We start from the raw sequence: 14,748 nt of genomic DNA, 5'->3' as shown, positions 1-14,748 counted from the left end.
CACCTTCCCTGTTTGCCCTGCTTCTGCTGGAGATGCTTCCAGCATGGTGAATGGTTGCAGTTCTCCAGTCCAGTCATGACACAGGTGGGGGAAGTCCCAAAACAGGAGGTGAAGCAGGTCTGGGCTCAGTTGCAACAGAATTGGGCACAAGGCCCAGGAGGAAGCAGCGCGTGAGCCCAGCAGGATGTCCTGACCCGAAGCATCCTCACAGCGGTGAGGAGCAGCCCTGGGCTCGGCCTCCTGCTTCCCTCCACTCACAGGAAACCAGATGCCTGTCCAGGCAACTCATGGTAGTACACATCCTTCTGTCTCCCTGCTTGTACTCAGGGCAACAGTCAGTGGCTCTTCTGGGGCGGGTAACCAGAGGAAAGGGATGAGCAACCCTTATGGCAGGAGAAACTATGAGACATTACAACAAGACACAAAGGAGCAGGCTGGAGTGGGGAGTAAACTGCACCACATTCTCCAAACCCATGGGAAACAATTGTGTACAGACAGGCTGAAAACAATACTTATGTCACCACTGATTCTCCTGCTCCTTCTGTACCTGTTCACCTCCTCCCACTGGCTTATTTCCACTCCTACTCTGAGCTCTGCACTACCTCAGCATACGTAAGTCAATGAGGGCCAAGAGAAAATGTTTCTATTTTTATACTTTACCCCAAGGTGGTTTAGGCACACATTTAATCTTGAAATATGCATTTGGACCAGTAAGAGAAAATTAGCTGAAGTCATACTTGATTACTGGAAAGCTTTCCCTACATGCTTTGTTTTCTTTATCTGTTCATAATTCTCTACCCCTCTGCATTGTTTTTGTCCTCCTCAGCTCAGCTGTGTGCTCATGCCCCACCTCTGCATCCTGTCATTCCTCAGCTGGCAGTCATCCTGAGCTGCTAGTGCTCATCATCTGTCATGAAATGTGGGATCCCTCCTTCCCACCTATTCCTTTATAAATGTTTTATAGAAGCTCTGCTTTACCAACCTGTTCTCAGCCATTTTTTTCAGCAAGAAAAAGAAAATATGGAGGGGAAGAATATAAAAAGCAAACAGAATAAATATAAAAATATTCACACCATTCACATATTCACTTGTCACTTCTCTACTCCACCTCACACTTCTCTCATAAGCAAAGTCCCTAGAAAACAGCACAGACTTTATATTTCTAGGTTTTTCTATATCTAGATTTATCTTTATATTTCTAGATTTGTTCTTCTTTGATTAAAATTTGAATTCTATCCCAGAATAATTAATACCTGGAAATGAAACCAGAAGATTGTAAAGCTACAGCTGTGTCTCCTGGAGAGCAGTATTTTTGGGAGGGGGCCCCTTAGTGGGCATTTGGAGAGTCTGGATTTCTGAGCAGCCATGAGCTCATTTGGGTGCCCTTTGCTCTGTCAGTTGTTTCCTTCATCTTGGAGTCTTGCAGCTTGGCAGGGACTGGTGGCCTCTCAGGAGAGAGGTTACACCCAGGCTGATGTGTTCTCACTGCAAAGAGAAGGAAAATGCAAAACAGGGACCTGGGATCTGGCTCTGGAGTTGGAGGCTTGATGCCGAGAGCTGCTGTGAGCAGGATTTTGTGGGCAGGCTATCTGGCTCAGCAGTGTTCTTGCTGCTGTTCCCTTTCTCTCCTGGGTGTTGCATCAAGTATTTCCTACCAGGTCCAGGAAGGGACCCAGAGCTGCAGCAAGGCTCTGGAATATGGGTGCTGAGTCAAGGGACTTGTGCCGGTCAGCCAGCAGAGCTGTGTCGCTCCAGAGCACAGTTAAAAGCCCCAAGTCCCCTCCGCGCAGAACACATGCCCAGTAGGGAGGTCTGCTCCAGCCAAGACCACTCCTGAAGGCCTGACCTTCCTGAACTTTTGTGTTGGAAAATAAACACAACAAACCTCCCATTTTACTTTCTCAAACTGTGAAGTGCACAACAGACCACATCTAGAGAGCTTTTCCATAGTGTTCTCCAAAGCTGCTGTGGCAGACTCCAAGCTGCACCTGCAGCTCAGGAACAAGTAAGCAGTACCAGGTACGTGGTTATGTACCTTCACCCTGACTCTGCACACTCACAGTCATCAGGCATGACCACTGTGTCCACAGTCAGAGGGCAAGAATCCCTCAAGGTAACCACTGTGGCCTCTACAAATTAAAATAATAATGAGTTTCATCTAATCAACACTGAATTAGTGTGGCCACATAGATCTTGTGCTGTTGTTGATCAATCTGTGCATCCCACAGACAAATTGTCCTGGATGCCTCCAACCACCTGAGTTAAAACAACCAGTTCAGAGCCTCAGACATCTCTATAACAATCACAACAGCACTTGTCAGCCTGCTGATGGTGAATGATTGTATTGTAGATTTTCACAAATCTAGAATGACAGCTCCCAGAAGAAAAACAGCTCTCTGCTTCTCAGCTGGAATTGAGATGTCATCACCTGACATTGGATCACAAAACTGGACTTCATACTTACTTTCAGCCAAGAGAAAAATCACAGCTACTAAAATTTACTCAAAGCTGTTGGCAGGTTTGCAAAACAATGCCCTCCAATGACCTTCTTGGCTTAGCCATGAGCAGCTCACCAGGGCTTGGCTAGCGTGGAAGAGCTCCTGAAATCTGGAACGGAGGGATTTTCTAAATGTACTTCTCTTATTTCCTCCTCAGTGGAAACCCCATTCTTCTGTGTCTTCCTTTGCTGACACCATGAATCTTGACCTTTTGCAATGTCTTCTGTGGATTGTGTAAGGAGTGGTGGGATTCTGTGCTGGGTTTTCAGGAAAGCTTGTTAAGAACATAAGAAAGACAAAAGATCGATGAACTGCAAGAACTTTAACAGTTTCATTTTGTATCTTTTTGCATTTAACGTGAATTCTCCTGCAGGAAATGCTTATCATAGAACTGCTATATGATTTTTTTTTGTTGCAAGATCCTCTACTACAGTGCACTCTATGCCCAAAGGACATGGAAAATAGTATTAGCATGTTTTTATTTGTAAGTGTAATAGGATTTCCTACGATTCTAAATACTGGCATTTTGACAAATAGGTACCAGATCTTAGTGTTCTTTATTGTTTCTTTAAAAGTACAATGCACAAGGTTATGTCTACACTGGACAAACAAGGGACTGCTAACAAATCAAAACTAGCCAAATGGCTGGTGAAGACTGGGACTTGCAGCAGTGCAGTGAGCACAGCAGCAGCACAACCATTTTGGTGCAAATCCCCACTGTGAAACACTGTGTAAGAGTACAAATGACTTGCTCTGATACAGCTGAATTTGAAAATGTGCAAGATAGCACAGAAAGGCTCTCCACCAGAGGCAAACACTAACGACCACTGTTTTATAGATCTCTAAATATGATTGTTAGTAAAGCTGGTAACATTTTAATCATATCCACTGGTCTCCCCAGAAATAACATCTTAAGTGTCCATTTCTTCCTTTCCTAGAGCTTTGTTTACCCTATGGATCAGCACACTGGAAGCCCAAAACAGCACGCAGGCATTTAGTGTGACTTGTTCTGCTCGTTCTAGGAAAGGTGTTACTACAGCCCATGAGCACTCCAGAGGCTGAGAGAGGAATGACTCAGTCCTGCCTCCTGCATTCCTGAGCACAAAATGAGGTACCCAGCTCTCTGGAATTCCAGTGCAAAGCAGAGCAGTAGCTGCAGCATTGCGTATACAAAACCAAGGATTTAAAAGTAAGAAGGATTAAGCCACTTTGAGTTTTACAGAGCAAAAGGAAACATATGCATCAACACACAAAATCCTGGCCAGAAAAAGGAATCACTGTTCTATGATCAAAGACTGTAATGCAAGGGAATCTGCCCACAGGCAAACAGACCTTGCACAGGTTTCAGAGAGCCAAGCAACACCCATACTCCTGGTACAGAACAGCACTTCCCACACTTAGGCTACTGAAAGATCCCTCCTGAGAAAGGAGGAATATCATCACACAGACTTTGACAACCTTTGGACTGAGGAGACCCTTTATCAGAAATCTCAGGGTACTTTCCAGGACTAGTGACACAAGCTGGTTTAGGAAGTCACGACTGCAGGCGTGCCTTTATCTAGAAATCCACCCCAGGATATGCTTTGTGTGCTCTTTACATTTTATGCAGCTGCAAGTTTTCTAGACAAAGGGTTACAGATAGGCTGCTATGTTTTAAGGCCACAAGAGAACACTGCAATCATCTAGCCAAACTCCAACAGACCTTCTGTAGAGATCTGTTAATTTCTGAGTTTTTTCTACATAAAACATGTAATCTGTGAGTTCTACAGTGTATCCTCTAGGAGGATGTCTATTACTGGAGTATATTGATCATTATGAAAAATGCATAGGAATCATCTGCTAATTCATCTTGTGCTGTGCTCTTGGCTTCTTAAGGTGGTTTGCACACTTTCAAAGTTATAACAGCTTTGGAAGTATTTCAAAGTGGGTTGTGAGATGATCAAATTTATACAAAACTGTAGAAGTACTAAAGAAACACAAACTAGAATATTAAGGTAACTGCATATTTCTTCATCTCTAAAGTGTTTTCTGTTCAGATGTCCAGAAGTATTTGAATATATCTGAATTTAACTCCTTCATCTGGCAGAAACAGAGTAAAGTATGGAATCATTGTACCTCTTTGTTTTGCAAAATGATGTCATCTATATTGCCAGTATTCAGAAAAACAAAGGCTAAAATTATCTTTGAACTGTAGTAATTAGAAAGAATAATATTGAATTTTTATTAAGAGAATGGTAAAATTGAAAATAACCTGAATAGGGTTTGAGTGAATCTCTTTATTCATATCTGATGGAAGAGCTGGCAAATCTGAAATGCAGCAGTACAGATCTGCTATTTTAAAACATATACAATTTATATTTTCATTAAGACTGTAAGCATCTTTTCTCAAACTAATTTATATTAGCCAGTTTCATGGGGCTACACTTCATGTTGTAAAATAATAAGAGAAAATGTGTATATATATACAAGAGGTCAGCTTGAATTCTAGATAATTAGCTGGATGACTGACAGCACAATGACATTTTTCATTCAAGACCATATTTGAAACCCAGAAAAGTCTTCAATAGGCATTAATTTGACATGTCCAGATAATGCAGCAGTTGGAGATTTCGCTGTTCCTTGCACAGCTTAATACATGTTCTGAAATAGAACAAGCAATAGCACTGCTGAAACAGCATCAGTCTTCATTATAAATTAATCACATCGATATTGTAGTGTGTAGTATATATTAAACCAAAATGAGGATTGAAAACTAATATATTTACTAAGTAGCAGGCAGAAAAGCTTTTACCAACAGTTTCTTCTGTTCCCCGTTTCCTTAGGCATGTTGTCTATACTATAAATCCAGGGAACACACTGCTCACCTTTCTAAAACACTTAAAAGATTATTATGTTTTAAGAAAACAGAAAATATTAAAAAATATAATCTACACACCGAATTGCCAACCTTCCCCTAAACTAGAATTACTTTACTCTGCCTTTCACAAAGATGATTAATTAATTTCAGAATTATAAGATGCATGAAGTAATTAGACAAAAGAGCACTTGGTATTTTTCTTCTTATTATATGGTTTGTCTTTAAGACAAACTCATGACTGTTAATGGTAAAAGACCATTTTTATGGCATTACTGTAAATCTTGATACTAGTAAGAGTTTCTTCTTGAGATTTCCTTACTTGTCCTCCCGATTATTTTCATCTTCTTATCTGTTCTTACATTCTCCACTTTCTTTCATTTTCATCTGGTCTTAATTACAACCATAACAATGTCAAAATGGTTCAGAAAGTATTAAACAAAACAACACCAATGCAATAACATTGGTCATAAGACAAAAAATAACTTTCACAAATCACAGTAACCTACTACAGCAACCCAGCCTTCAAGCTCAGAAATTCAGGTACCAACATTTAAATAATATTTTAAAATTCATCCTTTTTCAGGAAAACACAATATTCTTATTTAATTTTACACTAGTAGTTAAAAATTTTCCTAAATGTAAATCATGTTCCACTTGCTTTCAGCAATGAAGGCTCTCATGTATGGGAGCTGCAGTGACAGAACAGAGATCTCAGCTGGGTTAAGGTAGTGAGTACCAAAGGTTCAGTGAGATGAGTCAAAAGTCTCAACAACAGTGAAAAATCAATCATATTTGAAAAGGTGTTAATGATTTAGCCCTCAGAGAAGACAAGGACAAAGATGATTCAAACCTTTTAGTTAACCTTGATCAAGTGACATTTAAAACATGGTGGTTTTGCTGCTATGGAAAAGCTCACAAATTATTGACAAATATAGTGAGAAGCAAGAGCCAAGCATTACTTTCCTACATCTGTATCCGTGCTGAGAGCTGTGAAGGAGCCTGCAGGTTGCACTCTGTGAAAGCTATCAAACACCAAATCGCAGTGCTCTTTCTGCAGGCAGAAGGAATTTCCACAGATGCTCTTTCAGCTGCACTTCCCCTTCTCAAAAGCACAATCCTGCTGTATGGCCATAAAAGAGAAACCACCATGTGAGATTTTTTTTTTATTTACAGCCCTGTAGCAGAGAGTGGAATCTGTTCTGTCACTTGGCCAACTATTGCACAACATCAGCAGGCAAAATGTTCCTTTGAGTGGAACACATATAATCCCACTGGTGTCAACACATAAGACTAAGGAACTTCTCTTTGTATTTTGGACTCCTGAATAATTTACATGTAATTATATTTTATCATTCTTCTACATCTTCTATATCTATTGGTACTATCAATAATAGAGTATAACTTGACTCATGAGATAGTACCAAAAATATTTGCCTTTCTGAAAAATGTTTTAAACACATAATAAATATCATTGCTAAGTATTAAAGACTGAATATTCTCTTAATGCTGTAAAGTACAAGAACAGTAAACAGTTCACAATTCAAAATATGTTCTCATTTGATTGCACACACAATGCAATTAAAATATTAAATATCCTTAAATACGACCAAGTTATCTGCTTAATGACAGATTTGTTTACTGGTTTGTTTGGTTGGTTGACTTTGTTTGGGTTTTTTATTAAGTTGCAGAAGTAATGCAGCAGTGATTCAGCCTCAATGGAATTGTTAAGGTGTGTATGTGACTAATTAGATGCAAAAGGGCATTAATGGACTTTGAACTCCATCAGCTGACAAGGACTTGCTTTCCTCTGTGCCACTTTTTGTTCCTGTCCTGTTATCTGTAATAAAATGTATCTCACCCGTTGAACAGGTGAAACTAATACAGCTATAAACAGATATAGCTATGCAACAAGTACAAAGTGAAAGTCTGGTGACCATTCCTAAAAAAAAAATGTTTCTTTAAATTACTTTTAGTAGCATTTAAAGCAGGTGTGGTAAATAATTCCAGTGTAATCATTACTGTGACTTTGAAAAATACATAATGGATACAGTAGCTTCACAAAAGTTTTTTAATCAAACTTCCTCTCTTTATAAATAAAATTCCATTTAAATATATTCTGGTTTTAAAAATGCACTGCAGAATCTGAAAGACTCTTTCAATTCCCATTGTTTTTGGTAATACTAATTTAAATGAAATCCACAAAATATGAGAAGAAATTGCAGAAAGTTATTTATAAATACCTACATCAGATTACCAAAATTATAGATGATGATACACAAGCATCAAATCACCAAGATTTTTCAGATCCCTATATCAATTTAATTTGTTGAATCAGTTCAATGACAAACAAATTTGACCTTCTCTAGAAGGACAGCCTGCCATCCCCCCACCCCCCCAAAGTGCTCACAAGACAAATATATATCAGGTATAAAAGTGACACAAAGAACACTGAGGTCCAAAGAAGAAAATTATCAAGATTTTAGGTATAAAGCAGAGGCAGAATCAATATAAGGCAGGTAAGGTCAGATAGCTGGATGAGTTTTGCAGAAACAGAAGATGTATTCGTCTTGAAAAAAATCTCCATGATTCAAAAGACATTCAAATTACATCCAAAACTGAGACAGTTTTCTTGATTGTCAGTCTCTTTATTTTTAGTGAAGAATTTTTTCCCGTTGACATCAAGTTTACTGTAATGTTTTTCCTTACAGAAATATCTGTAGAAAATGATTTAAGGAATTTCTCTCTCCTTTCCTTGTGATAGCATTAATGATGGTAAATTACATATATACAGATAAGCATGAGAAAAAAACACTCCAAAATCATCAGTAGAGCTATTTAGTTAACTGTAAAATGAATATATAGATGAGTTGCTTAATTTAGCTCAACTCCAATTCTTCTAAATAGGGAATAAATCCCAGGCTAAAAATTAGCTGTGGGCCTCTTACAGAGGACTGCACAACAGATCCATGTTGTGCTAGATGGCACAACTGCCAGACTAAAAATACAAACCATGCAGGTACCTTGTAGAGATCAAGGTGAGGAAAACCTGTATTGCTGTATTTCTAAATACAGGTATATAGTTACTAATTAAAACAATGAAACAGGTGGGAGTGTGTGGCGGTTTTATGTGTGTTTTAACTGTATTTATCATGTTCATTGGACAACAAAATGAAGCAGATCCTACAGCCAGGACTTTTGCTGCCAGTGAGGCTTGAAAGGGGAAAAGTATCCAAAGATTGCTTTCGGACATGGATGAAGAAATTTCTGATCAAAGTCTCTGACAGAAGCACAAAAGCTTGGATTGTTTCCTTGGGTTTCTAAATCCCTTCATGGATATATTTCCAATCAGGCTAGTGGAAATTACTGTATTTTTAATTTAATTTCTACTTCAAGAAACGTGGTAGGGGCAGGACAGGTGGCTTAGCCTGTGGAACAACTGGCACAGATGAAAGCCAGCCAGATGGCATTAGGCTAAAAGAGTTCTCTTGCCCAAAATATAGCACCCACGTCCTTGGCAGATTCTAAAACCAGCACAGAATCTGTCTCTGTCTCCCTTTACCATTATCACACAGCTGACTTTTATATATATCTGCAGTTCTGATCCCTGCCTTTACAGCTTTGCAATAATTTCACAAATTTCTCATATGAGGAAAGTACTTAACAGGATTCAACAAGGAAAAATTTTTAATTAGACCTCTTTTCCTTTCAGGTAACTCAATTTTTTAACATTGATGGAATAACGTTCATCTATTCCTGTAGCTCTTTGGGGATTACTAATTTAAAAAGTAATATAATTTAATACTTGAATAAGCAATGAAATATGAAGATCTATTTTTTAGCAGATGAGCAGATTAAATATATCACAAAAAAGTAAAATGCCTCCAATTTTAGATGTTGCACATTTAATTGCACATATGCAGTTATTTGATTAAATGAACTATGTGAGCTACTTGAACCAAGAAGAAATATTTCCAAGCTCAATCTAATCTCATAATTAAGACTCTTCATGTAAATCGAATAAGATCTGCCCAAACAATAGAATATATCTACATTTGGTCAATATTCCATTCACAATTTATTATAAACTATACTAAAGTCTGATCCTCATTACCAGCAGACTCAAAGTTTGCTAATAATGCAATGTGGGAGTTTGCTTTATGTGAAAACCTGTAAAAAGGAAATATAATTATCTAGAAAGAGAACCTGTGATAAAACTGCATTTATCCCTCAAATCCCCCGGTTAATTCTAGATTTACCATTCCTTCCATCACTGCACTATGTGAGCCAAGTTTTCTTCTCATACACAACTGCACAATTGCTATCCAAGTCCATGGGTTCAGAAAACTTCATGAAGAGCAGATGGTCTTATGTCAGTCTCTACCGCTTGCAAAGAAATCTCCTCCATCTCCAGCCAGCATGACATTCAACAGCCAGAGAAGTTCTGCCCAGTGCTCATGAGAGGGAAGTAAAGCATTCCTCTGAAAACTGGACGAGGAAATGCCTAAAATTGCAAGCTGACTGAAAGAGTAAAAGGAATTGAGTCAGCATTCAGGGGAAAGGAAGGAAAAGGGAGGAGTGGAACAAGCAGTATATTCTAAAAAAAAAAAAAAAAAAAAAAAAAAGTATGTTCAAAGCAGATACCATGAAAAAGATAAGTGCTACTAGTATGCCATAAATAATATAAGGCCCAGATAATGCACCATTAAAGTTTGTTTATGGATCAAATCCTCTTTCCTGGCCATGATGTACTTAGGCATTACAAAGACTCTCAGAGTTGGTTTCGGCTTTCTGATTCACTACCCAACCCAGTTCATCTCTGGCACTGAGATGGGACTGGAGATGATTCATTAACAGAGGGAGCCAAATTGCATTTTCTCTACCCTACAATCCCTTTAAGCCACTGTTAAAAGGGGCTGTAAAACTGGCTAATACATTAGCTCTTAGTTCGTTCAGAACTTCTCAGTCCAGACGAGAAATTTCCTGGACTTTGGGTGCTTGCTTTTCTCTTGTTTTGCCTTGTCTGAGCACTGACAGGGGGCCCAGGACAGTGAGCAAGGCCTAAGGCTTTCCCCTTCTAAGCCCCCTCAGGTTTCTCCAGCTGTGCAAATGCTTCAATTTGTCCCAAATAAACAGAATTTATTTAGATATGTCATGCACATGTACATGAACATCCATGCTCACTGATCACTAAACTGCAAAGCCAATTCAAATTTCTTGTGTTCAGGGGAACCATAAGCCTGGGTGCAATGTGCCCTCCAAGCATGCATAATCTGAAACAGATGGCTCAACAGACGAGCTGCCAAACACTCAAGGCCAATTCAAATGCCATCCAAAAGTAAAAGTTATGTGGGATAAAAGTTTTCCCTGTCCCACTTTAGATAAACAGGACCTATCTGCTTGGAAGATGATTCTTTCTAATTTTCTGCTCGTCTACTTATTATTTTCAAATATGGCATGCTCTAGAAAACAAATTCAGTTTTACCAGCCGCCAGCATTTTCCAATCTCTTGTTTAGGTTTTTTTTTTAAATGAAGCTCCATACTCTGGAGTGAAGAGATCACAGGGTTATTTGAGCATAAGTTAAAAAACAAAGTCGACAAGGAAAGAGCAAAATACAGGAAATTTTCTGGCCTTCGAGGTTGCAAAGAAAAGGTTGAAAATATGAACTGTTCAGAAACCAAAATTCCTTTTAATCTCATGTTTTGGTTATCAGCGCTTAAGCACAAATAAATAATTTAAATTGCATGGAATATGAAGCGTATTGATTTCACATTTAAACGCTATGATACATGGTACTAGAGAGCTCTCCCCAGCTTGTGATACTTCCTAGCTTTTCCACAAGACTCCCTGCCCATAGCTTGCCTAAATGGAGGCATTGCTCCTGCAGGCATTATTATGCCTTAGGCAATGCCTTCACTGTAAAGTAACCCTGATTTGAAGCTACCATATGTCTTGATTTTCCCATAAAAGCCTTTTTTTGACACCTGGAATTTTTCCTGAGGGTGCACACACACACATACACACACACACACACACACACACACACACACACACATATCTATATACATATATGTCTATTAATCCGTCCATCTCCCCAGATTCTGTATCTAGGTGTCTGAATTTCTAAAAATCAGGAATCCTGACACAGGACTATTAAATACATTCAAAAAACCCAGACAATGGCAGATTGCATACTGCAGAGTTCTGGTGTGTATGAAAAAAAAGAACATTTCCAAAAAGTAATTACACAGTCTGAGCACTCACAGTACAGAATATGCCTATGTTGCTGCTGGGAACATAAATGACAGCCATCACTTCAGTCAGCCAAGCACCACTGAGATCAGTCACACTGCAGAACATTACCTATGCTTCTCACTGCACCAGCTGACACCGCACCGGTTGTCCCCTGAAATGTTTAAAGTACTACAGTACTACAGTTAAGGATTTGTGGGTGTAGAAGATTCAAGCTAAAACACACAAAAAAATTGTAAGTTAACTCCACAATCAAGACAAAGAGTCTAAGATTGGTCTACTACCCACAAGAAAAAGAAAATTGCTGTCTCTGTGTTTTAGAAATTCTGTGCAGTGTATAAATGTAATGCAGGGACTGTAGCTGATATTTAGCAGATTAATACTCATTCAAAAGCATGAAGCCAAATAGATGTAATATTTTACAGACAGATGGGTTAATGTTATCAGTATGTAAGTGGCAGCTGGATTTGTGCAGGATTTTGTTTTGTCTAAAATTGACAGATATGTAAGCCGAAATGTGAAAGACAGATAAGGCAACAGCTCATTTGCTACTGGTTTTCCTGTACTGAGAAGAGCTGTATCTGTCCTCTATTTGTCAGACTAGAAGCATAAACCGGAGAGTGTAATGCTAATGATACACTCAGATCCTCCTCTTTTGCTTATGCATTATGAATAGCAGAGCTTAACTGGGTAGTGACATGCTTTAATCTCTAAGTCAGCACAATAAATTTTGCTCTTGATTATGTACTTGTAACTACCTCAACACCAAAGGAACACAAAAGTGTGAACAACGTTTGGGCTGTTTGGCCTGGAGTGGAAACACCCGACTAAACTTGCGCTTCTGTTGGGTAACTTATTTCCAAAGGCTCAAAGCTGCTAATCTCCAAACTATATTGCACATTTGACCAGTAAATTAGAACAAATTATTTATTCTGTATACCTCAAGTAAACACACCACTGGAAGAAACTACAATATCTTAAACATTACCAACTTCAGCTTATGCTATGCAAATTAATGTTTCACTGTACACTACAGACTGTTTTTATTGTTAGACTTCCTTGTTAAGTACATTCCTAAGCTTATTTTCAAAAACTAATTCTCTTGAGTAATTGAAAGTAAATTATGTAACTCTCCATTTTGTCAATTGTCCAGAGAATTTGGTTAACTCCAGTAGCACTTAGAGATTTTAATATTAATGTTATTGTAGGATTTTCTTAGAAGTTACATTGCAGTTACTGCTGCAATAGTTTATTGGGGCACTGGGAAGTCCACAGACTGAACTTTTGAAACTTGGAAGCAAACAGATTCAACAAGGCCTGGATTTTCTTGGCTTACAAAGTGAGTAACAGAACTGCCCTGTGTGTGCTGCTGCCTACAAGCTGAGTAGGATTTCTTTTGTTTCAGTCCATGACATCTGGGTGTATTTCAACAGTTCTGAGCAACTTCTGCTTCAGCAAAAATCAGCAAAACTGTTCATGTTGGAGAAGCAGCAAAGTAAGGTCTGACTACTAAAATGTAAAAACTAGGCTACAATATTATTAAAGATCCCACAGAGATACCACTCTTTTACTGAAACAAAAGCCCTAACAACCCAAAACTCTCTTTGAAATAATAGTTAAATTGTCCCTTGGTGAAAATAAGTCCTAAATAAAAATAAGAAAAATAAATTAATATTAATAATAATATCATATTAATATTAAAAATTAAAAATAGCAGTGATGGCTCAGAAGAAAGATGTCCTGTCCAACCCAATGTCCTGTCTCCAGCAGGGTCAATAGCCAATAGCTATGGAAAATGGTAGGAGTAGAAAATGTAGTGAGATTGCTCTGGTGAATTTTCCAAACTTCCAATGATTTACAGTTCAGAAGTCACCTGAGCTGGAGTTACTTCTTGTGAGTGGTTGTTTTACTTCGGACAGCAGCTTAATGTATCCAATATTATGTCCAAGGCTTTTGTCTTCACCCTACCAAGACTGAAACCTCACCAGCGTGTGCAAGGGCTTTCCCTGATCCTTGAAGCTGGGTTTTATTCCTGCTCACACCAAGCTGATGGAGCTGCAGGAGGTGCTGCTCTGAACTGAAGACTCACTTCATCTGGAGATCTGATGTAGCTGCATTCTGCATGAGTCTGAGAGTTCACACATAAATTGAATATTCTTCTGACAGCTCCTGAGAGCTGACACAGTAGCAAAGCACCCATCTGCTTTCTAAATTCTGGTCCAAGTGCAAGTGCACATCATGATTTTTGGGGAGCAACCTGAGTGTATTCTGCTGATTACTTATTTTTCTTCTACTAAATTAGTTTTGCCTTTCTTTTTTCATTTCTCATAGAAGAGAGACAGAGTGAATTGAATAGGATGAAAAAATTTCTGCATTTTTGCTTTCATGAGAACAGGGAGAAAGCAAATCCTTTAATTAGGCATGAAAAATGATTTTTCATTCTCAGATAAGAAGAAAAATCTTCTCCAGTTGTTTTTGTATTTTTTTTTAAGGATAAACTTTGCTAGTTTTGTCTCTCATTCTTACACAAGAAACAGTAACCCTAGAGAAAAATCTTTTTGGTATCCCAAAGTCAGGGCAGTATTAAATGAGGGTTTATACTGCTCATGGACTCCTCCTACACACAAATCCCTGGGAGTGATGATAGACCTCAAGAAAAATTATTTTACCTTAAATTCCAGAATAAAATGTAGAGGAGACAGAAACTCATTCTACATTGATACAATGGAAACTTAGTTTTAACAGATACCCCTTTAATGCCTCTAGTTATGGAAATTAAATGAGCAATAAAGGCACACATTGTACTTGTGCATTATGATGGATTGCTCAGCTCTAGGTCTCCTTGATTTTATTTTTATCCTTCTTTTCAGCACCTATTTAATACCCTAAAAATTACCACAATCAGATGTCTGTTATTTACCTGGAAAAAAAAAAAAAGGGGAAAAAGATAGAGAAAAAGATATTTTCCCTCCAGATTTTACCTCCAGATTTGACTTTATACCACTGAGTGTGGATATTGTTCATAATAGTCAAAAAATATGCATATATTTTGGAGCCTACTTGTCTGTATAAACACCAGTATTGAATACTACCTTCGTTATTGCTGTATCTATTAAGAATAAATAAATACAGTGTATAATGA

General features: G+C 38.3%; 1 protein-coding gene across 6 annotated transcripts in view; it reads right to left on the bottom strand.

Moving 5' to 3' along the window:
• The window catches only part of EPS15 (epidermal growth factor receptor pathway substrate 15), a 68,544-nt gene that overhangs the window by 47,928 nt on the left and 5,868 nt on the right, over window positions 1–14,748 (bottom strand). For 3 of the 6 annotated variants that reach the window (XM_072932924.1, XM_072932927.1, XM_072932926.1), the window contains exon 1: window positions 1,254–1,382. The exons of 2 other annotated variants lie outside the window; for them this stretch is intronic. In XM_072932924.1, the coding sequence (XP_072789025.1) occupies window positions 1,254–1,367 (114 nt within the window). In that variant the 5' untranslated portion in view covers window positions 1,368–1,382. Of the gene's footprint in view, window positions 1–3; window positions 262–1,253; window positions 1,383–14,748 lie in introns of those variants that run through there. One more of the 6 variants, XM_072932928.1, reaches the window with a different exon arrangement.

Source organism: Taeniopygia guttata, chromosome 8 (assembly GCF_048771995.1).
Source record: "Taeniopygia guttata chromosome 8, bTaeGut7.mat, whole genome shotgun sequence".
NCBI classification, from domain to species: Eukaryota; Metazoa; Chordata; class Aves; order Passeriformes; family Estrildidae; genus Taeniopygia; species Taeniopygia guttata.
Note: the sequence above shows the minus strand (reverse complement) of the source record. Positions and strands in the feature narration are given on the sequence as shown.